General features: G+C 41.7%; 1 protein-coding gene across 2 annotated transcripts in view; it reads right to left on the reverse strand.

Moving 5' to 3' along the window:
- tmtc2b (transmembrane O-mannosyltransferase targeting cadherins 2b) overlaps nucleotides 1-25,675 on the reverse strand; it is a 462,924-nt gene that overhangs the window by 96,547 nt on the left and 340,702 nt on the right. Inside the window, exons 12-13 of one of the 2 annotated variants that reach the window (XM_060923688.1) lie at nucleotides 22,264-22,319; nucleotides 4,860-5,118 (exon numbers count right to left, since the gene is read on the reverse strand). In XM_060923688.1, coding sequence (XP_060779671.1) covers nucleotides 22,284-22,319 — 36 coding nt within the window. In that variant the 3' untranslated portion in view covers nucleotides 4,860-5,118; nucleotides 22,264-22,283. Of the gene's footprint in view, nucleotides 1-4,859; nucleotides 5,119-22,263; nucleotides 22,320-25,675 lie in introns of those variants that run through there. The other variant, XM_060923687.1, reaches the window with a different exon arrangement.

Raw genomic sequence — 25,675 nt, forward strand, 5'->3', positions numbered from 1 at the left:
TTTTCAATGAAATATAGGGTTTCCGTGATTTGCAGACTCCCTTTTTATTTACATTTTACACTGTGTCCCAGCTTTTTTGGAAATGGGGTTGTACATCTGATGCCTATCTCAGGAACACTGGGTGTGAAGTGGGAATACACCCTGGCTGGGATACAAGCCCATCACAGGGCACCATGGAGACACACACATTCACATAACCATTCATACCCAAAGGCAATTTTTCTTAGCTATTCCTCCACCTGGCATATTTTTTGGAGGTAGGAGGAAAGTGGAAACTCACACAGACACAGGGAAAACTTTCACTAACCTCCTCTTTTTATATTAATAAATGAAAACAATTTACTGAACAATATTACAATATGTAGATTTTTTTTAGCGTAATTGTTTGCCTGGTGGTGGTGATGATCCATCCTGATGCCCTACTTCTGGTTGGAGTTCTCATCACTTTACTCCTGCTCCATATGGACAGCCTAAAGATGCACTTAGAAATTGTAAAGAGGGCTTGGGACTGCAACTGATATAAACTACAATGGCTTCGGTCTAAAATTGCCACGATAGCTTTAGGATTGTATTTGGCATGAACAGTTTTGCACTCAAGTCTCCATCAGTGAACAGCTGATAATGTCAACAAAATAGACTTCATGTTAAAACCAGAATGAATTTCTGGGTGAATCCAGTGTCACCCAGAAGAGGATGGGTTCCCTTTTGAGTCTGGTTCTTCTCAAGGTTTCTTCCTCATATTATCTCATGAAGTTTTTCCTTAGCACCATCATCTCTAACTTGCTCACTTAGGGTAATTTTATAAATTCATACAGGATATGTAAAATTAATATCCAGAATGTAAATACAGGGCAGCACAGTGGTGTAGTGGTTAGCAGTGTCACTTCACAGCAAGAAGGTTCTGGGTTCGAGCCCCGTGGCCAGCGAGGGCCTTTCTGTGTGAAGTCTGCATGTTCTCCCCATGTCCGTGTGGGTTTCCTCTGGGTGTTCCGGTTTCCCCCACAGTCCAAAGACATGCAGGTTAGGTTAACTGGTGACTCTAAATTGAGCGTAGGTGTGAATGTGAGTGTGAATGGTTGTTTGTCTCTATGTGTCAGCCCTGTGATAATCTGGCGACTTGTCCAGGGTGTACCCCGCCTTTCGGCCATAGTCAGCTGGGATAGGCTCCAGCTTGCACGCGACTCTCTGCAGGATAAGTGGTTACCGATAATGGATGGATGGATGAATGTAAATATTTCTGTGAAGTTCCTTTGTCATAATTTTCTTTGTTAAAAATGCAATGCAAATAAAATTGAATTGAAATTGGATATCTATGAGCTTGTGCTGTAAAACACAAAACAAAAACATGCATGATGTGTTAAAAGTGTTCATTGGGGTTGATTAAGAGGCAGGTAAAACAATGGTGCTTGAAAGTTTGTGAACCCTTTAGAATTTTCTATATTTCTGCATAAATATGACCTAAAACATCATCAGATTTCATGCAAGTCCTAAAAGTAGATAAAGAGAACCCAGTTAAATAAATGAGACAAGAATATTATACTTGGTCATTTATTTATTGAGGAAAATGATCCAATATTACATATCTGTGAGTGGCAAAAGTATGTGAACCTCTAGGATTAGCAGTTAATTTGAAGGTGAAATTAGAGTCAGGTGTTTTCAATCAATGGGATGACAATCAGGTGTGAGTGGGCACCCTGTTTTATTTAAAGAACAGGGATCCATCAAAGTCTGATCTTCACAACACATGTTTGTGGAAGTGTATCATGGCACGAACAAAGGAGATTTCTGAGGACCTCAGAAAAAGCGTTGTTGATGCTCATCAGGCTGGAAAAGGTTACAAAACCATCTCTAAAGAGTTTGGACTCCACCAATCCACAGTCAGACAGATTGTGTACAAATGGAGGAAATTCAAGACCATTGTTACCCTCCCCAGGAGTGGTCGACCAACTAATGCTGTGTTCACACTTATACCGGTACGAAAGTGTAATAACTGTATCGATACAAAGTATACCGGTACAGTTTAGTGCATCTGTCCACACTAGCGAGAAATGTTTGCGGTTTTCTTTCACGGTAGTTGAAATGCGCGTGCGCGAAATGTTTCCGTGGTTACCGAGTAACTTCCTTCTGAGAATATGGCGGATGAAACAACATGTATGTGCTTTTTTTGTTGTCAATGTACAGTCTGTATTTCTGGTGGTCATTTATTCAGTCGAATCGTATAAAATGCGCGAGGCAGTTGAGAAAGAAACAAAGAAAACGAATCTCCCTTTCTCCCCCCTCACTTTCTCCCTCTTCCCTTCTCTTCCCATCCCTTTCTCCCTCTTTCCTTCTCTTCCCCTCCCTTTCTCTCCCTTTTCCCCTCTTCCTACTTTCTTCCTCCCTCTTTCCCCCTCCCTCCCTCCCCCTCTCCCTTTCTCCTCCCTTTCTTTGCTCCATGTAGCTCCACGGTCGTTTTGAGCCATTTTGACGTTTTATTTACAGCTGGAAAGCACGGGCGTATTGTATTGTATGAATAACCCGGAAGACGTAGGAATGGTTCATTGCACTTGCGCATTATATTTGTATCGATACAGAGCCGCTTCATCTGTTCAAACTACAGCGAAGCGCTACAGTACCGATACTGTACTGGTACGAAACCCATACATTTGTGGGTTTCGTACCGATACAGTTATACCACTACAGTACCGGTATAGTTGCTAGTGTGGACAGGTGTTGCGGTACGAAAGTAGTTTCGTATCGGTACAAAATCCCTAGTGTGGACAGGGTAAAAGATCACTCCAAGAGCAAGGCGTGTAATAGTCGGTGAGGTCACAAAGGACCCCAGGGTAACTTCTAAGCAATTGAAGGCCTCTCTCACATTGGCTAATGTTAATGTTCATGAATCCACCATCAGGAGAACACTGAACAACAATGGTGTGCATGGCAGGGTTGCAAGGAGAAAGCCACTGTTCTCCAAAAAGAACATTGATGCTCGTCTGCAGTTTGCTAAAGATCATGTGGACAAGCCAGAAGGCTATTGGAAAAATGTTTTGTGGACGGATGAGACCAAAATAGAACTTTTTGATTGAAATGAGAAGCATTAGGCGGCACGGTGGTGTAGTGGTTAGCGCTGTCACCTCACAGCAAGAAGGTCCGGGTTCGAGCCCCGTGGCCGGCGAGGGCCTTTCTGTGCGGAGTTTGCATGTTCTCCCCGTGTCCGCGTGGGTTTCCTCCGGGTGCTCCGGTTTCCCCCACAGTCCAAAGACATGCAGGTTAGGTTAAATGGTGACTCTAAATTGACTGTAGGTGTGAATGGTTGTCTGTGTCTATGTGTCAGCCCTGTGATGACCTGGCGACTTGTCCAGGGTGTACCCTGCTTTTCGCCCGTAGTCAGCTGGGACGGGCTCCAGCTTGCCTGCGACCCTGTAGAAGGATAAAGCGGCTAGAGATAATGAGATGAGATGAGAAGCATTATGTTTGGGGAAAGGAAAACACTGCATTCCAGCATAAGAACCTTATCCCATCTGTGAAACATGGTGGTGGTAGTATCATGGTTTGGGCCTGTTTTGCTGCATCTGGGCCAGGACGGCTTGCCATCATTGATGGAACAATGAATTCTGAATTATACCAGTGAATTCTAAAGGAAAATGTCAGGACATCTGTCCATGAACTGAATCTCAAGAGAAGGTGGGTCATGCAGCAAGACAACGACCCTAAGCACACAAGTCGTTCTACCAAAGAATGGTTAAAGAAGAATAAAGTTAATGTTTTGGAATGGCCAAGTCCTGACCTTAATCCAATCGAAATGTTGTGGAAGGACCTGAAGCGAGCAGTTCATGTGAGGAAACCCACCAACATCCCAGAGTTGAAGCTGTTCTGTACGGAGGAATGGGCTAAAATTCCTCCAAGCCGGTGTGCAGGACTGATCAACAATTACTGGAAATGTTTAGTTGCAGTTATTGCTGCACAAGGGGGTCACACCAGATACTGAAAGCAAAGGTTCACATCCTTTTGCCACTCGTTTGTTTAACTGGGTTCTCTTTATCTACTTTTAGGACTTGTGTGAAAATCTGATGATGTTTTAGGTCATATTTATGCAGAAATATTGAAAATTCTAAAGGGTTCACAAACTTTCAAGCATCACTGTATATATTAAAACAAAACAAAAAACATCAAAGTCGGTTAAATCCAGGACAAGAGAGAAAATTATCGAAGTGTGTTGCGAGGAATATTTCCAGTGACAATTTGTTGTCGAGCTAAAGAAGACATTAAATTAAATTTACTTGTATTAGTAATTACAAGGTTTACAATGATATTTTTATTTTATTTCCTTTTATGTTTCTGAAAAAAGCCCCCCTCCTCAATGATTTAAGCTCTAGTTACTGTTATAATGTTAAGATTTTGACTGCAGCAGTATTTCTGAATTTTTTAATACATCCACTATACTTCATTTGTAATACATACAATATGGATGTAATCAGCAAAAGTATGTGAACCTTTGCTTTCAGTATCTGGTGTGACCCCCTTGTGCAGCAATAACTGTAACTAAACGTTTCCGGTAACTGTTGATCAGTCCTGCACACCGGCTTGGAGGAATTTTAGCCCTTTCCTCCGTACAGAACAGCTTCAACTCTGGGATATGAATGAATGAATGAATTCATTCATTCATTCATTCATTCATAATACATACAATATGTTTTGGCATGCCATTTTTATGTATATAATCGATTTCCACGATTACACATGCTTGTATATAATCCTGTGCTAACCTACTTGTGTTCTGGGAAATCTCAGCTTCACCCTTTGCTGCGTGGCCACAGCCGTCCCTAGAGAGAGGAACAGGTGGTAAAGCTCTCTGCTATACCCCCCCTTACTTGGCATGTTGTTTAAACCACTCATTTTGGCCAGCTGAGGATTTTTCTGCATAATAACGGCCACGCATACATGTAGAGTCCTTTCAACCTTCTTGGGGATTGATCCCCAGCTGTCGGTGTAGCCGAAAGACTGCACCTCAATCGGATGTTGGCCACTGGGTGCTCTCCTGTCCATCTGTGGATCTGAGACTAATCAATCTTGACGTGTTGTACCACACACACGCACACACTTAATCTCGTCCAGAGCCGGGAGGCTCAGCTGTCACTGAGGAGGACAGAAGACAAAGAACATGGAGAGAAGGAAAGGGGATGTAAATACAAAGATAACAAATAAAACAGGGTGCATATTTTAAAAAAAGGGGTGATGAGTGAATATGCTGGCAGACGGTGACTTGGGGTGATGTGGCCATGAATCTCATAGGATTTGTTTTCTGCCTGGCATGTCACCTTATAGAAAGCACACTGCTCTTAGCAAGACTGCTGTTCCGTGTTCTGTTGAGAGACGCATTGTGCGACGACTCAGGTCTGGGTTATGTTAGTCACTCCTCATTTCACACCCAGTCTGATTATAACCTTTAAGCCATGCATGCAGGCTGATAGTGTAGGACATGAAACAAAGATTTAAGGTCATTCACTTTGAGGGGATTAGCTTTAGTTTCTTTAAAAGGATGCTGTTTAAAACAGTCAATAGAAATCTGACATGCATTACACACAACCTGTATCCTGTACCTTTTAGGAGTTGCTTTTTGTGTAGCATTTACATGTAAACACCATCAATCTCCCACTTATTAGTCGACAGTTTATGTGCAAACAGGCCCAGGCCTATTTCTATTTCAGATTAATGTCAAGAAGATATTTTTCAGTAGTCTGAAAATCACTTCACTTTTAAGGTTCTTCAGGTTGTCCCTCTAGAGAATGGTTCTGCTTAGAACCTCACAGCAGATGGTTTCCTTTTTAGAGACAGTTTCAAGTAGAACATCTTTAGGAAGCTGAAAACATTTAACGAAACCCTTTTTCCCTAAGAGTGTCACACTCAGCAGAGATGAAAAGAGTATGACTCAAACTTTTTTTTTTTTGCAGGGCTATCTATTCTGGGGTAATCTACCAATCTGTGCATTTTAATGTTCAATCTTTATACACATGCTTCCTATTAGTTTTCATGAATTAAAGTTTTTCTTTTTTTATAACAATAACAAAACCAGTATTTTAGTCAGATTTTGTTCGATTTCATACGATAGAAAACTTACAAACAGTAACTTCACCCCAGACTTTGTGAGTGTGCGAGACCATGTTGGAAAAAGGAAAACACATCCTTTTAATTTCACTTCGGCTCAATGATGAGTGCATTTAAGGCGAGACACTTTAATTTTCACCCAAATGTAATTTTGCAGAGCTTCCAGTTCAACAGTTTACCTTCCCAAATGCTGCATTTGACTGATCTCAGGAGTGGGAAGTTGGAGTTTGGAATTGTTTTTTTTCCTTCCTTCCTTCCTTCCTTCCTTCCTTCCTTCCGACTACAAAGTGTGAAAAACTTCAATCAGTTGCCTCCATGTTTGTCTTCTGCGAGCAACAAGCTGGCCAGATAATGGTGATGAGTGATATATTTTCCTCCTCAGAACAGCTAAATGTATAGCCATAGTTTTAGAGTTACACTACCGTTCAAAAGTTTGGGGTTTCTTTGAAATGTCCTTATTTTTGAAAGAAAATCACTGTTCTTTTCAATGAAGATCACTTTAAACTAATCAGAAATCCACTCTATACATTGCTAATGTGGGGCGGCACGGTAGTGTAGTGGTTAGCGCTGTCGCCTCACAGCAAGAAGGTCCTGGGTTCGAGCCCCGGGGCCGGCGAGGGCCTTTCTGTGTGGAGTTTGCATGTTCTCCCCGTGTCCGCGTGGGTTTCCTCCGGGTGCTCCGGTTTCCCCCACAGTCCAAAGACATGCAGGTTAGGTTAACTGGTGACTCTAAATTGACCGTAGGTGTGAGTGTGAATGGTTGTCTGTGTCTATGTGTCAGCCCTGTGATGACCTGGCGACTTGTCCAGGGTGTACCCCGCCTTTCGCCCGTAGTCAGCTGGGATAGGCTCCAGCTTGCCTGCGACCCTGTAGAACAGGATAAAGCGGCTAGAGATAATGAGATGAGATGAGACATTGCTAATGTGGTAAATGACTATTCTAGCTGCAAATGTCTGGTTTTTGGTGCAATATCTCCATAGGTGTATAGAGGCCCATTTCCAGCAACTCTCACTCCAGTGTTCTAATGGTACAATGTGTTTGCTCATTGCCTCAGAAGGCTAATGGATGATTAGAAAACCCTTGTACAATCATGTTAGCACAGCTGAAAACAGTTGAGCTCTTTAGAGAAGCTATAAAACTGACCTTCCTTTGAGCAGATTGAGTTTCTGGAGCATCACATTTGTGGGGTCGATTAAATGCTCAAAATGGCCAGAAAAATGGCTTGACTATATTTTCTATTCATTTTACAACTTATGGTGGGAAATAAAAGTGTGACTTTTCATGGAAAACACAAAATTGTCTGGGTGACCCCAAACTTTTGAACGGTAGTGTAACAAACTAATCTGTCTATGTTAATTGACCTAAAGCAAACATCCATCTATACACAGTATATCAGATTTAAAGGTAAGAACTTTGTTTAATACTGGCGCTGTGCTGATCCATGCTGATCTAACATTACTTGCTGAACTCAGAATTGAGGAGACCATCAGCAAAAAATTCCCAAGTAGGAATTCCGAATATTTTTTTGTTTTTCCGAGGTTGGAAATTTACAAGTTACGTCATTTAGTCAAATGCAGTATTTATTCTCCCTGCTGAAAAATCCAGCTTCAGCTGACCAGCTACCAACAGCCAAAGTGCAGGCCCAGCTGGTCAAACTGCTACACCATCTTTGCCAGTCGATAAATTATTTTTCCACTTTCTTAAGACTTGAATAAATAGTGCAATACATGCTTGAGATTTTATGAAGAAAGAAAGAAAACAAAACCAAAATGTATCTACAATGTAGTAGTCCTAACATTTACCAGCTGGAAAGACGCCTGATTTGCTTGACCTGTGTTTTAGTAGTCAGTAGCTCGTCAACACACGCAGATGTTTTTCTACCAGAAAACACAGCTACAGTCAGAAGTTTACATACAATCCTCATGGACATGAATGCCATGGCAATATTAGGTTTTCAATTATTTCTTTCAACTGTTCCTTTTCTGGGGAAGAATGATTGTACAATGTACATCTTTAATAGAAATAAAGTAAAATACAATACGATAAAAAGAAGCCTTGGCTATGGCAAATTAAAAGACATTTTAAAACTTTCAGCACCACAGAGTTATTAATCTAAGCTGGTGGATGTATACTTCTGACCCTGTATATATAATTTTGACCCTGCGTTGATTATAGAAAACTCAAAATAAATGAAATCTTTTTTTCTACTAAAGATGTATGTTGTACAATCATTCCAGAAAAAAAGAACAGTTCAGAGAAATCATTGAAATCCCAATATTGCCATGACACTCATGTCCAAGATGAGTGTATGTAAACTTCTGACTGCAACTATAGTTTTTGATCGAACAGAAACACACAGCTTTGCATATTATTACGGTGCGACTTGGCTAGACATCGCTCCATTAATTTTCCCCAATTTCCTGTCACAGCTGTGGCTTAAGCGTGCTTTCCAATCCACTGAAGAACAGAAGGAAGACAACTTTTTCCAGAAAGATTTTTACAAAGTGTACAAGGAAAAATCAAATTGGCAGAGGCGTCAGACTATGTTCATATATAATAGTTATACTTTCATATTTTTTTGTTTTGGTGTTGTTTCTGTCTGTGGAACTAATGATTTCCCTCAGGGACAAGCAGTCCTAACCTTCCAGAAACTAAAGTTTATACACATTTCTCCACCATTATAATATTATTATCACTAAAATAATCACTTCAGTGCTGGGATAAAACTCTTTCATGAATATAAATTTGGCCCAGGGTATAAATTGTATTTGATTCTGCTTTAGATATAAACGGGAACATGAGAGAATTATGGTGGTATTCTGCAGTTTTTAATGAAGCGAGTTGAGATGAAAGTATTTTGTAGTCCTGCTTATGAAAACATAAATCATCACGTGATAACAATGCCTGTTATATATCCCCAGTACTTTTTTTTGCATTTAGACAGCTTAATGAATAATAGTGTCCTCCATTCACTGTGAAAAAAATGGTATGAATATGGTGCAGTGATGAAAAAGTACCAAAATGAGTTTTTATTACTGAAGCGATCTAAGACGCTACACTCAGCAAAGGATAAAATTAATCATTACTTAATCTCGGTGCTGTATCTGTGCAGTCCTTATTGTTGCCCAGGATATTGATGACAGGCTGAAAGTCCATGTAAGCATGAAGTCTGCATGTATACATGCTGATATATTCAGTATGAGCAGAATACATATTTTAGGTTTATACGAGAGCATGTGGGCGGTGGTGCAGTGGTTAGCACTGTCGCCTCACAGCAAGAAGGTTCTGGGTTTGAACCTCATGGCTGACTGAAGCCTTAGTATGTGGAGTTTGCATGTTCTCCCCGTGTGTGTGCGCGAGTTTCCTCCAGGTGCTCCAGTTTCCTCCCACAGTCCAAAGACGTGGATTCGGTCAGCTGGCGACTCTAAACTGCCCATAGGTGTGAATGTGAGTGGTTGTTTGTCTCTGTGTTAGCCCTGAACTATATTGGTGACCTGTCAAGGGTGTACCCCACCGTTCACCCGAAGTCAGCTCAGATTGGCTCCAGCTTCCCCCAAAACCCTGATGGATAAGTGCTATAGAATGAATGACTGGATGGATCAGAGCATGTGTGAGCATATTAATGAAATTGATCTTAAAGTCAGGTTAGTACAGAGTCCTGCTAGCGACATCCTCAAATCCATCCATCCATCCATCCTGTTCTACAGGGTCGCAGGCAAGCTGGAGCCTATCCCAGCTGACTATGGGTGAGAGGCAGGGTACACCCTGGACAAGTCGCCAGGTCATCACAGGGCTGACACAGAGACAAACAACCATTCATGCTCACATTCACACCTACGGTCAATTGAAACCCATGCGGACACGGGGAGAACATGCAAACTCCGCACAGAAAGGCCCTCGTCGGCCGCTGGGCTTGAACTCAGGACCTTCTTGCTGTGAGGCGACAGCGCTAACCACTACACCACCATGCTGCCACATCCTCAAATCATTTAAAAAAAAGAAAAGAAAAAAAAAGTATGAATAACTTATTCACATGCCTGGCCATGACTCAATAAGGTGTGACTAATTTTCATAATTGTCACAATAAACTGACTTTTACTTTTGAAAAACAATGTAATATAGCTCTCACAATTAATAAATTCATGTTAGTAAGTCATGACCATGATTTAATTACATAATTTCATCATGTGACTAAATAGAGGCCATGACTTAAATATCTCGTTCTTTATTTTATTCAGTCATGACCATAACTGAATTATCTCATTTCATCATGTGACTAAATAGTAGCCACGACTTAATAGTCTCATTCCTTCATGCTACTATATCATGACCATGACTTCTCATTCCTCCATGTTACTAAGTCATGACCATGACTTCTCATTCCTCCATGTTACTAAGTCATGATCATGACTTGTCATTCCTTCATGTTACTAAGTCATGACCATGACTAAATTATCTAATTCATCCATGTTACTAAGTCACAACCATGACTTGTCATTCCTCCATGTTACTAAGTCATGACCATGACTAAATTCTCTCATTCCTCCATGTTACTAAGTCATGACCATGACTTGTCATTCCTCCATGTTACTAAGTCATGATTATGACTTCTCATTCCTTCATGTTACTAAATCATGACCATGACTTGTCATTCCTCCATGTTACTAAGTCACGACCATGACTTCTCATTCCTTCATGTTACTAAATCATGACCATGACTTCTCATTCCTTCATGTTACTAAATCATGACCATGACTTGTCATTCTTCCATGTTACTAAGTCATGATCATGACTTGTCATTCCTTCATGTTACTACTACTACTACTACTACTACTAATAAGTTAAATTTAGGGGCGGCACGGTGGTGTAGTGGTTAGCAGTGTCGCCTCACAGCAAGAAGGTCCGGGTTCGAGCCCCGTGGCCGGCGAGGGCCTTTCTGTGTGGAGTTTGCATGTTTTCCCCGTGTCCGCGTGGGTTTCCTCCGGGTGCTCCGGTTTCCCCCACAGTCCAAAGACATGCAGGTTAGGTTAACTGGTGACTCTAAATTGACCGTAGGTGTGAATGTGAGTGTGAATGGTTGTCTGTGTCTATGTGTCAGCCCTGTGATGACCTGGCGACTTGTCCAGGGTGTACCCCGCCTTTCGCCCGTAGTCAGCTGGGATAGGCTCCAGCTTGCCTGCGACCCTGTAGAACAGGATAAAGCAGCTAGAGATAATGAGATGAGAAGTTAAATTTATATAGCGCCTTTCAAAAAAAAACCAAGGACACTTTACAATTATAGACAAGGAAAGAAAAATAAATAAATAAATAAAAAGATAATAAATAAATAAAAAGTAAAAAGTCCACCAAGTAGGGGTCAGGATGTAATTCCCGTGGTGTAGCAGCCACAGTCCCACCAAAAGGCGCACGAAAACAAGTCCCACATCTCCAGCACCGCCGCCGTGACGCCGTCAACAACATCACTCGAACACCACGGCGTGGATCCACACAGCGAGCAGAGAAGCTCCGCCACGCATAGCGCTGGTGTGTCCCAAACCGCCTGCACAGCCGCCGCGACACCACCGAGCAACATTGCTCGGAACATTATGCCAAGCGTTAAAGCACAGAGCGCTGGACAACCACGATGTAAAATGAGCAACGAGCTCACTGCAGTCCATAGCTAGGAGCGCAGGCATCGCCCACGGCGAACCAAGGCCTGGAGGGAACCGACGCCCAAAACTAGGTCCGGAGCTACACCACAACCGGCGGACAAAACACTCAAACAAACATCAAACTACACAAACACACACAAAAAAAAATAGAAAAAGAAATAAAATAAAATAAAAAAGCTCTGGTGAGAAGCGGCAGCCAGAACACGCACGACGTACTCTCAACCGGAAACGGAAACGGGGAAAAAAAAAAGTCATGACCATGACTAAATTGTCTCATTCATCCATGTTACTAAGTCACAACCATGACTTGTCATTCCTTCACATTACTAAGTCATGACCATGACTAAATTGTCTCATTCATCCATGTTACATGTCACAACCATGACTTCTCATTCCTTCATGTTACTAAGTCATGACCATGACTTCTCATTCCTCCATGTTACTAAGACATGACCATGACTTCTCATTCCTCCATGTTACTAAGTCATGATCATGACTTGTCATTCCTTCATGTTACTAAGTCACAACCATGACTTCTCATTCCTCCATGTTACTAAGACATGACCATGACTTCTCATTCCTCCATGTTACTAAGTCATGACCATGACTAAATTCTCTCATTCCAGGTCTTTAAATTACACCTTGGCCAGGCCGTTTAACGGTGTGCCCAAATTAAATGCGCCCAAATTAGCGTCTACAAATTAATCAAGGAAAAAAGGGCTGATACGCATCTTTATCACACCTTGATCATTCCGATTTCCGATCAAAACAATTAAGTTATTTCCAAAATTGACCGAAAATGTCAAGCAAGCGACGGAACATTACCTATAACCCACTCAGAAAGGTACCAGTCTCTTTCCTGATCGGCGGAAGTTGGATTCCCGAGGTTTGATTGGTTAAGGCATCTGCCATTGACTCGTATGCTAGCATTTCTGCTTTGATTTTCTGGAAGCTACGATGCCGCGTGGACGGCCCATTACTACAGGACGCTCGCACAACAAGCAAAGCGACACTCATGAGAGCCGCCGTCTAACTCATACCTGCTTCAAAAAAGGTAAAAATTCATACTATCATTCTGATCAATTTAGACATCTGAAACCTCTGTGAGAGGAAATTTGACCTGCAATCAGAAATTTTCTTCCACACACGGAAGGGGGGAAACCCCCCTCCCAGTGTTGCCAGATTGGGCGGTTTTGAATTCTACTTTGCGGGCAAAAAATGGCTTGGGCTGGTTGACAAAAATTGGGCGGGTTTGACGTTAGTTCGGACGGTTTTTATCAGATGTTTATATAGTTTCACTAGAAAGCAGAGATGGGAGAGAAACCTAAGCCGAATGATGTTCTTGAATATCTCATCTCATCTCATTATCTGTAGCTGCTTTATCCTGTCCTACAGGGTCGCAGGCAAGCTGGAGCCTATCCCAGCTGACTACGGGCGAAAGGCGGGGTACACCCTGGACAAGTCGCCAGGTCATCACAGGGCTGACACATAGACACAGACAACCATTCACACTCACATTCACACCTACGGTCAATTTAGAGTCACCAGTTAACCTAACCTGCATGTCTTTGGACTGTGGGGGAAACCGGAGCACCCGGAGGAAACCCACGCGGACACGGGGAGAACATGCAAACTCCACACAGAAAGGCCCTCGCCGGCCGCGGGGCTCGAACCCGGACCTTCTTGCTGTGAGGCAACAGCACTAACCACTACACCACCGTGCCGCTGTTCTGATAAACGGTCCTACATCCGCGAAGCGTCCTACGGTAGGAGGGAATGTCAGACATGTCTGTCAAGCAGTCCTACATTGCAGGAAATCCTAGTGTGATTCAACTTTAACTTTAAGTCATAGTTCGCGGTTTTTCCCTCTGCAAAGAACATGCTTCTACATTGATACAACGTCCACCAACCCTGTCAGAATTCATATGAATGTAGGACGTTCTGACAATTCAAACGACTCCGTCATATGCTTTTACATTCATATGACTCTAGGATGCTCTGACTCTTCAATTGACCCTGTCAGAATATGTAGAATTAATATTTTTTTTTGGTCACTATTCACAAGTACCATTTGCTCTATTAAAATGAGTGTAGGACGTTATTACAATTCAAATGACGCCGCAGGACGTTCTCACAACTCATATGACCCCATCAGAATATGCTTCTGCATTAATAAATGAATGTAGGATGTTCTGACAATTCAAAAGACCCCTTCAGAATATGCTTCTACATTAAAATATGAGTGTAGGACGTTCTTACAATTCAAATGACGCCGCAGGACGTTCTGACAACTCATATGACCACGTCAGAATATGCTTCTACAGTAAGTAGGACGTTCTGACTATTCAAATGACCATCGGAATATGTTTTTACAATATATGAATGTAGGGTGTGCTGACATATGCTTCTACATTAAAATAGGAGTGTAGGACGTTCTGACAGTTCAAACGACCTCGTCAGAATATTCTTTTACTTTAATATATGAATGCAGGACTTTCTGACAACTCAATGACCATCAGAATATGCCTTTCCATTAACATATGAATGTAGGAAGTTTTGACAATTCAAATGACCCCACCAGAATATACTACACTCACTGTAAAAAAGAACAAGTTAAGCTTACTTGAAAAAAAGGTGGAAACTCGTTGCCTCAAATAAATGAAGTAATATAACTTGTTCTCTTTCAAGTTATCTTTACTTTACGTTTAAAAGTAATCTCCACTGAAAATATTTGCTATCCTTACTTGGAACTTGAATGTTGAGGTTGCTTAAAACCAACTAGTAATGTTTACTTCATACCAGCTAGTAAAGGTTACTTGGAGCAAAGTTGTGTTTACTGGTGTTAAATGGGTTTCTCTTACTTTCAGCTGTGTAATGGGGACCTAATTCCTGATCGTAAGGTTTATTTGCAGAATCTACACCTTACTTATAGTTTGTAAGTATCAGCAACTTGAACAATTAATGTCTCACTGACACAATGTCTCATCTCATCTCATTATCTCTAGCCGCTTTATCCTTCTACAGGGTCGCAGGCAAGCTGGAGCCTATCCCAGCTGACTATGGGCGAAAGGCGGGGTACACCCTGGACAAGTCGCCAGGTCATCACAGGGCTGACACATAGACACAGACAACCATTCACACTCACATTCACACCTACGCTCAATTTAGAGTCACCAGTTAACCTAACCTGCATGTCTTTGGACTGTGGGGGAAACCGGAGCACCCGGAGGAAACCCACGTGGACACGGGGAGAACATGCAAACTCCACACAGAAAGGCCCTCGCCGGCCCCGGGGCTCGAACCCAGGACCTTCTTGCTGTGAGGCGACAGCGCTAGCCACTACACCACCGTGCCGCCCCTGACACAATGTAATGTAATTAAATGTTATGTTATTTTTATTGCAAGACATAAAACGGCGTAACATATTGGAGCATCAATACAGTTTTCATTCAGTCAATAACTTTTTTTAAAGCTTACTTTCATTTAACACATCCAACCCAGAGAAGCATAACATTCCACTTAAAGTGTCAGTCCACCATTTCTGGAATTAAACTCATTTTCTCCACCTCCACTCGAGTTAAATAACTGAGTTTTACCTTTCTCCTATTCATCCAGCCATTCTCCTTGTCTGGCGACGCAACAGCACACAGAAAACAAACTTCCACAACTAATTTTGAATAATTTCATTTTACTGGAACACTTCAAGATGGCCAACTTTGTTTTGAACAGGTTTACGGATTTGCACCAAATCTTACAAAACTGATTACATTTTGGATGTCTCAAATGGCACACACGCACACACAGCACACCAGGCTCTCACACACACAGCGATATTTCAGGGAGATATTTCAGATGTATTGCAAGACTCACGCAATGGTTAGAAATCAGCATTATGTTAGATTAAGTAGTAAAGACTGAATGCACGCCGTTAATCTGCACCGTTTATTCTGCACCGTTTATAGCACAGCTGATGTAGGACAAAAATCTGTTCAAATGCCAAGAAATGACGTTTTGTGCTCTGCACATGCGCAGTGGGGCTTTGTAGGACGCATTGACGTGTAGGACAGTTTATCAGAACACCGCCCCTATGTTCTTGAATATGCGAAGGAAATCAGGAAAAACAGCTCTCTTTGGTCAACTGAGGCGAGTCATAGACCTAGTTTACCCAGTACCCCTTAGGTATTTTAAACAACCAAAATCGAGCATTGGCCTAAATTAATCATTAACAATAAACATTAATCTCATTAAGTATTATTTAAACAAAAATGTCGATGTAACTGTAAGACTAATATGAATGTGTGTAATGTAGTGCAGAAACTGAACTCAAACTAGTAAATAAGAATGACACAATCAATTCTCCATTTTCTCTTCTCATGTTACATTCAGCCATGCATCGTAGCCTAACTGTTTTTTAAACTGAAGTATATAAAACAGGTACAATCTAACAAATCCACAAAAATCAGGATAACAGATGAAGAAAATACATGGATGTAACAAAAATAAATTAAGCAGAATAACTAGGCCTATAAAATTAATGAAACAAACAGGATAAATAAAAAGATAAATAAATAAAAGACAAATAAAAAATAAATAACCTCAGCAATGCAGATGTTAGATATGCATCGTAGCCTAACATAGCCTACAGAATATTATGCGTGTGCGTCACCTACTGGTGCATGTAGGATTCAGAACACAGCAGATGATTGCAAAGTTATAATCTGATTCAACCATATGGAGCCGAGTACCAGACAGCAGATTTTTCACTTCCAGCACTGACGGTCTCATGTTGCTATTTAGAAGTTGTTTGCATTGTTGTTCGATTTACAAATAGTATACTGGTCTTTAGCTGCATATTTTTGCTTTACAAGATAGGCATCAAGTGCATTTTGGCGGGTTTTGAACATATTTTGGGCTGGAAAACGTCAGCAGTATCTGGCAACACTGCCCCTCACTCGCTACGCTCGTTCGCGCAGTCGCTTCGCTCCTTGGATGTGCCCAAATTAGTGTAATCTAAAGACCTGCATTCCTCCATGTTACTAAGTCAAGACCATGCCTAAATTGTCTCATTCCTCCATGTTACTAAGTCAAGCCCATGACTTCTCATTCCTCCATGTTACTATTGCCGCTTTTCCACTACCAACGTGGCTGCGTTGGGCTGAGCCGTGCGGTGCTGAGTTGGGCTGAGTCGAGCTGAGTGGGGCTGTTGGGGTTGCATTTTGACTACAACCGCGCTGAACCGTGCTGGCTGGAAGTGGGTGGACACATTGGGTGGAGTTAGCGAAAGTGGGTGGACGTCACGTGATGTCGTTAGGCGGCGCAAACAGTGACATCAGTGATCTTTTAAGCGGTAGTCTCACGACCCGGATAGTAAACAATAAACATGGAGGACATGGAGTCGTTAGTGTTGCTGGTCTTGGTGCTGTGGCTTGTTGTCACCGACAACGCCAACAGATACTGGCAAGAGCGTATAGATGAGGCGAGGCGCATAAGGCTTCATAATTCTCGTAATTCGTAATTCTTCTTCTTCTGGGTTTACGGTGTTTACAGATCCCAGTGTGCTCGCGGGGCGTGTGTGGGCATGTGAGGACACTCCTCCTCACCAATCAGTGCACAGGGGAGTGTCTCCTCACGCCCCTAGCCCCACTCGGCTTGGTTTGGCTCGCTTCAGCCCCACTCCAAAACCGTGCGAGTTTTGGGTGCTGAGTAGGGCTGAAGCGAGCTGAGTCGCGCCGCTCTGAGGTAGTCAAAACGCGAGCCGTGTCGGGCTGAAGTGAGCTGAAAAAGGGTAGTGGAAAAGGGCCATAAGTCACGACCATGACTTAATTCTCATTCCTTTGTTTTACTAAGTCATGAAATTGACTTAATTATCTTGTGCCCTTGTGTTACTACACAGTGGCCACAACTTGGAACAAGATCATTTTTATGCTACTCAGGTGTGACCAACAATGATCTTGTTCCTTCATGTAACAGGCTACAACTTAATTATCTCATTCACCCAACTTAATGATCTGAATTTTAATCATGGTCTTACTGATTCTTGGCCACATGTTATATTTATTAAGTGGGGATGTCACCAGCAGAACTCTTTAGGCCAACTCTATCACTCCTCAGACTTCCAAATGGCCAGGCACAGTCTATTCATTTGCTTCACATCCTCAGGCTTCAAGAAAGAAACAAATTCAATTTCTGCATGTTACCAAAAACAATATAATAGGAAGCAGTGGCATGAAGATTCCAAAGCTGCTGTGTCGAGTCAAGTATTCAGAGCACAATCCCTCTTCTAATACCACTTCTATCATGCAATAACAACAGCTATTGGATCCAAAGGAGAGAGATTCCACCAGTCACGCACCCGGCTCTCCTCTAAAGCCCCTGCACGATCGCCTAAAGCTGGAGGACCTCGTTGGCCAGATCAAAGACTTGATAGGTCCTTTGTGCATTCCTCACAATATTCGCTTGATAAGAGCAAGCACATTTTCCCTACAACGTAATAATAATAAAAAAAACCCCACTCATAAGGAAACTGTAAGCTCCTCTGCTTCAGTGCAGAAATCTTTGAATGCAAAAAAGGCAATATTGGAATGAAGTGGGTCATGGAAATGGGAGACAGATGTGCCTGATTTCCTTTGAGTGCTGGACACAGAGTCCATGACCTAATGACTAATACTTAGATTAAAATGTGCATATATTGATAGAGGAGCAGGAAATAAGATCACTCATGATGAGAGCTTCAATATTGTGAAAAAAACATGGATGGGATCTCGGCATTCATTGTGTAACTCAAAAACAAATGGACTGCAATGTAACCATGAGGCAACACTGACTAAAATAGTTCAGGAACAGTATTCTAGTCTGTCCCAGTACACCGTATCTGCACTTTGGCTAGGAGTATAATCATTACAATACTTCAGAATTTTCTAACATTTTTCATTAACATGTCACTATAACATTTAACATCTCATGCTTGGAAAAAAAATTCTCTGTGAGTCCCCCATTTTATATATAAGTGTTTTGCAAAAGTATTCATCCCCCTTGGTGTTTGTCCTGTTTTATCACATTACAAGTTGGAATTAAAAAGGATATTTTGGGGGGGTTAGCAGCATTTGATTTACACAACATGCCTACCACTTTAAAGGTGAAAATTATTGTCTCTTGAGATATGTCTCTATTAGCTTAGCACTGGGATTTTGGCTCATTCCTCAAGGCAAAACTGCTCCAACTCCTTCAAGTTAGATGGGTTGCGTTGGCGTACAGCAATCTTCAAGTTATGGCACAGATTCTCAATTGGATTAAGGTCTGGGCTTTGACTAGGCCATTCTAAGACATTTAAATGTTTTCCTTTAAACCCCTCCAGCGTAGCTTCAGCAGTATGTTTAGGGTCATTGTCCTGCTGGAATGTGAACCTTCGTCCCAGTCTCAAACCTCTGGCTGACTCAAACAGGTTTTCCCTCCAGAATTGCCCTGTAGTTAGTGCCATCCATCTTTCCTTCAGTCCTGACCAGCTTTCCTGTCCCTGCAGATGAAGATCCCCACAACATAATGCTGCCACCACCATGCTTCACTGTAGGAATGGTGTTCTCAGGGTGTTGTGTTTGTGCCACACATGGCATTTCCCATGATGGCCAAAAAGATCAATTTTAGTCCCATTTGACCAGAGAATCTTCTTCCATGTGTTTGGGGAGTCTGCCACATGCTGTTGAGCAAACTCCAAACATGTTTTCTTAAGCAATTACTTTTTTCTGGCCACTCTTCCATAAAGCCCCACTCTGTGGAGTGTACGGCTTAAAGTGGTCCTATGGACAGATACTCCCATCTCTGCTGTGGATCTTTGCAGCTCCTTCAGTGTTATCTTTGGTGTCTTTGTTGCATCTCTGATTAATGCCCTCCTTGCCCGGTCTGTGAGTTTTGGTGGGCGGCCTTTTTGGTGGGCGGCCTTCTCTTGTCAGGTTTGTAATGGTGTCATATTCTTTCCATTTTGCTATAATGGATTTAATGGTGCTCCCTGGGATATTCAAAGCTTGGGATATTTTTTATAACCCAACCCTGATCTATACTTCACAACTTTGTCTCTGACCTGTTTGGAGGCTCCTTGGTTTTCATGTTGCTTGCTTAGTAGTGTTGCAGAGTCAGAGTCCTTCCACAACAGGTTGATTTATACAGACATCATGTGACAGATCATGTGACACTTTGACTGCACACAGGTGGATCTTAATCAACTAATTATGTGACTTATGAAGTGAATTGGTTGGACCAGCTCTTATTTAGGGGTTTCATACAAAAAGGGGGGGGGGGGGGGGGGGAATACCTATGCACACTCTGGAGTTCTGTTTTTTTCATCTTAATTATTGTTTGTGTCACAATTAAACAACAACAATTATAACAAATAAATATATATTTTTGTGTGTCCCTCAACATTGACTCAACCCTGTTGAACACATTCACCCATATGAAATAACTGAAATATTCCCCAAGGAATTTTCTGAAGATCATGGGAAGAAGAAGAGCAAGTTCTCTCTTCCTTTTTAAAAAAAAATAATTTAAGAAGAAGCCTTTGTCACATATACAACACAGTGAAATACTTTTCTTTGCATATCCCAGCTTGTTAGGAAGTTGGCGTAGGAGCACAGTGTCAGCCATGATGGAGCACCCCTGGAGCAGAGAGGGTTAAGGGTTTTACTCAGGGGCCCAATAGTAGCAGATTGGAAATGAACCTTCAACCCTCTGATCAGTAACCTAGAGCCTTAACCATTGAGCCACCACTGCCCCACAATGATTTCCAGCATTATTGTGATATTGATTTACAATGCCACTTTGAAAGTATAACCTTATTACCAAAACTATAGACTGAAATTAAATATTAATTACAAATAACTGTCAGTCAATCATGGATGATATGGGTGAACTGGCGACAGGGTATATTAAGCAGCATAAGAACAGTCAATTTTTGAAGTTGATGTGTTGGAAGCAGGAAAAATGGGCAAGCGTAAGGATCTGAGCGACTTTAACAAGGACCAAATTGTGATGGCTTGATGACTGGGTCTGAGCATGTCCAAAATGGCACATCTTGTGAGGTGTTCCCAGTATGCAGTGGTTAGTGCCGACCAAAAGTGGTCCAAGGAAGGACAACCGGTGAACCAGCAACAGGGTTATGGGTGTCAAAGGCTCACTGATTTGCATGGGGCATGAAGGCTAGCCCATATGGTCCAATCCCACAGAAGAGTTACTGTCGCACAAACTGCTAAAAAAGTTAATGCTGGCTAAAACAGAAAGGTGTCAGCATTAATGTTTTCAGCAGTTTGTGCTACAGTAGCTCTTCTGTGGGATTGGACCATATGGGCTAACCTTTGTGCCCCATGCAAATCAATGAACCTTCGACACCCATGACCCTGTTGCTGGTTCACCGGTTATCCTTCCTTGGACCACTTTTGGTCGGCACTAACCACTGCATACTGGGAACACCTCACAAGATGTGCCATTTTGGACATGCTCAGACCCAGTCATCGAGCCATCACAATTTGGTCCTTGTTAAAGTCGCTCAGATCCTTACGCTTGCCCATTTTTCCTGCTTCCAACACATTAACTTCAAAAACTGACTCTTCTTATGCTGCTTAATATATCCCACCCCTTGACAAGTTCCACTGTAATGAGATAATCAATGTTATTCACTTCATCTGTTTTAATGTCATGTCTGATCAGTGTGTATAAGAACCTAGTTCAAATTCTTAACTAAATCTGTTACACCCTAAATAACTGATAATTATGCTGTTACTCATTCAAACAGCTCCAACCCAAGAGGAAAAAACCCTCACATTCATTTTAAAAGGAACATATCCCCACAGTGTGTGATCAATTATGAAAAAGATCAGAGGAGAACATGTAAGGAACATCACACAGAGCAGAGCTTCTGCTTGTCATCAGGGTAGTGTGTGTGTGTGTGTGTGTGTGTGTGTGTGTGTGTGTGTGTGTGTGTATAGGAGGAGTGTACTACATACCCAGATGTATATGTTGAAAGTCACCCGTACATCTGGGAATATTTACATAATGCAGCTTATTTTCCAAACCCAGCAGCATGATTTATGACACAATTTAATAAATTTGCTAAAGGGATTTTAGATGAAATGAAGACTGCTACTGCAGTCTGCACATACAGAAATGTGCAGTCCTGAGGGGAAGAAAGCAGAACAAATGTATAATTTGTTATCTTTTGTTAAGTCCTTGTGAATACTTCAGGCAAACACACTGCACATGAAACATGTCACCTCAGATCAGTTTCCACAGAAATCTTGTAGGCACAATTTTAACATATTTAAAGCTGCTTAAATTTTATTTAATTCAAATAGTGTTGTCAGCGACAGGTCACCGTCCACTTTCACAAGAACATTTGCACACCTGCTCATTTATGTGGTGATCTAATCAGCCAATCATATGTCAGCAGCAAAATGTGTAAAATCATGCAGATACAACTCGGTTAATGTTCGCATCAAAGACCAGAATGGGGAGAAAAGTGTGATCTCTGTGACTTTACCTGTGGCATGGTCGCTGGTGTCAGATGGTTTGAGTATTTCTGAAACTGCTGATTTCCTGAGAATTTCACACACAAAATAGTCAAGCTCCAAGTTCTTGAAAAAAAAAACTGTGATAAAACTAGACAAAACAAAACATTATATTTGCACTACTTCACCACTACTACTTCTGCCATCTCTCATCGATGCAATTATGTGCAATAATATTGGCCTTAAACTATTTTTATACACACACACACATATACATATATATGAGTTATTCCACGCTTATGGGTACTGAAATGGGGATAAAACCATTTCTTTTTTTACCATCAGGTCACAAAACATGTACTCTTTAATGAATGAGATGTTAAAAGATAACTTTAATTTTCTGAGATGTAATAAAAACATATTTATATGCCAAAGTCAAGCCTATGAGTTCCAAAATGATGTCTGTTACATTACTTCTGTTACGATTGTCCATCTCGCGTCTGTTACAAATTAATTACAATCTAGCTATATACCATGTTAATCTTATTGAAAGAATGTGTATGTTTATTCTACTACACATGTTTATTAATTATATTTGCTAAAACATCACCTTCCTATGTTTCAAAAAGTAATTCTACATTGTTAAAATTGAGAATATATATGTCCACAACACTTCTGTTACGTTCTGACTTTGGCATATAAATATGTTTCTATTACATCTCAGAAAATTAAAGTTATCTTTTAACATATCATTCATTAAAGATTACATGTTTTGTGACCTGATGGTAAAAAAAAGAAATGGTTTTAAGTGAATTTTTAAAAATAAGTTCATGTCCCCATTTCAGTACCCATAAGAAGCGTGGAATCACTCATATATATATATATATATATATATATATATATATATATATATATATATATACACACACACACACACAGAGTCTACCTGTAATGTGCAATTTTACTTTTTCACAGTAGATAATGCAAATAGCCCTCTGTATTTAAGCTTTCATTTGTCTAATTTTTATTTCAGTTTTATTTATCTGTATGACATTTTCTTGCTACTGTAACAAGTGATTTTCCCCGATGTGGGATGAATAAAGTGAATCTAATCTAATTTAATTTAAAACAAGATCAACTGTGAGCTCCTGCTCACTTACGTACCCCCCCGCTCTCGCTTATATCAGAACGCAAGCAATCGAAGGAATAGGACACTTATTATGAATGTTGACTTCAACAAATAATTAACCCTGAAACAAGTAAGTAAAGAGCAGTGTTCTCCCCAGGGATTTCAAATAGCGTCCTGGTAAACTGTCATTTTGAAATAGCATTTTGCTTCTTGAAATAGCGTCAAAATCCACCCTATATGTTTCGTAAATACATTCAGTCAGTAAACAGGAAGCCGATGTGTTACAGACCTGAAAACGGTACACACGGTATAGAACCCCAAGCTGAAGCTCGATACCAAATATCAAGCAGTTGTGATTTGTAGTTGCTGAGATAGGTGTTACGAAAATGTTGTAAATCCACACTATATGTTTCGTAAATACATTCAGTCAGTAAACAGGAAGTCGATGTGCGACAGACCTGAAAACGGTATACACGGTATAGAACCCCAAGCTGAAGCTCGATACCAAATATCAAGCAGTTGTGATTTGTAGTTGCTGAGATAGGTGTTACGAAAATGTTGTAAATCCACACTATATGTTTCGTAAATACATTCAGTCAGTAAACAGGAAGTTGATGTGCGACAGACCTGAAAACGGTACACACGGTATAGAACCCCAAGCTGAAGCTCGATACCAAATAACAAGCAGTTGTGATTTGTAGTTGCTGAGATAGGTGTTACGAAAATGTTGTAAATCCACACTATATGTTTCGTAAATACATTCAGTCAGTAAACAGGAAGTCGATGTGCGACAGACCTGAAAACGGTACACACGGTATAGAACCCCAAGCTGAAGCTCGATACCAAATAACAAGCAGTTGTGATTTGTAGTTGCTGAGATAGGTGTTACGAAAATGTTGTAAATCCACCCTATATGTTTCGTAAATACATTCAGTCAGTAAACAGGAAGTCGATGTGCGACAGACCTGAAAACGGTATACACGGTATGGACCCTTTTCATGTGATGTCATGACAAACACGGCCGCCATTTTGGACATGTACTACCAGTAGTTTACCACAGCCAACATTGAGGAACGGCAGCAAAGAAAGTTTTTACTTTCAGCAAGACTTCCATCATGCCACTATATTGTTGTGCACCTGGATGTAGTAACCATCAACAAACAAGGCAAGGGTTATCATTTTATCGGATCCCGACGGAGAAGATGGATAGCGGCCATTAACAGATTGGCAGCCCTCGGCATACCAACGCTTGTGTAGTGACCACTTTGTTGGAGGTAAGACGAATAAAATTAGCCAGAAAAGGCATTACATTGCTGTTAACATTCTGTGGCGGCGAGTGTGTAACCAAATAGGCTAAAATAACCCATTGTAACCTCTTTGTTCTTCTGTAGTAGCTATTGTTGACTAGCTAATGTCAACAACATCATAGCTGGTATGTTACTGTAGCAATGTTTACGTTCAGTCATTTGGATGACTGTTAAAACCTTTCAGTCTCAAGTTTTTCCTTTACTGTATTTACTAGTTTACTGTAATTATGATCCGGCAGCTATTTACACCGGATCCAGTGTAAATAGCTGCCGGAGCCAACGTCCGAGGTTCCGGAGCGTGCTCCGGCTTGCTCCCCCTCAAATTAAGCAGCGCGCTCCGGCTTGCTCCCGGAGTGCTCCGGCCGAGGTTCCGGAGCGTGCTCCGGCTTGCTCCCCCTCAAATTAAGCAGTGTGCTCCAGCTTGCTCCCGGAGTGCTCCGGCCGAGGTTCCGAAGCGCGCGCCGGCTTGCTCCCCCTCAAATTAAGCAGCGCACTCCGGCTTGCTCCGGAGCAAGCCGGAGCGCGCTGCTTAATTTGAGGGGGAGCAAGCCAGAGCACGCTGCTTAATTTGAGGGGGAGCAAGCCAGAGCGCGCTGCTTAATTTGAGGGGGAGTAAGCCGGAGCGCGCTCCGGAACCTCGGCCGGAGCACTCCTGGAGCAAGCCGGAGTGCGCTCCGGAACCTCGGACGTTGGCGTGTATGTGTATGGCGATGGGTTTTTAACGACATAGGTATACAGATCATGTGGGCCGAAGTCAGGTAAAGACGAGGGCTTCGTGTACTTCTGTACGTCAGTGAACAATCCTGGTGGAAGCAGGTAAACGTCGTTCTCTAAGCCTGCTAACCTCAATTTTTGCAAATACCTCTCCCTCTGCTCGCCCTGTAAATGCCCTACGTCGCTGGATAGTGAAGGTGTTTTCTGCATCTCGCTCCTTTTTCTTTTGTGTTTTTCGTTTGTCGCCTTCCTCGCATTCAAACTGATTCGAGCCGAAGTCCACTACATGTCCAA

Source organism: Neoarius graeffei, chromosome 6 (assembly GCF_027579695.1).
Source record: "Neoarius graeffei isolate fNeoGra1 chromosome 6, fNeoGra1.pri, whole genome shotgun sequence".
Taxonomy (NCBI): domain Eukaryota; kingdom Metazoa; phylum Chordata; class Actinopteri; order Siluriformes; family Ariidae; genus Neoarius; species Neoarius graeffei.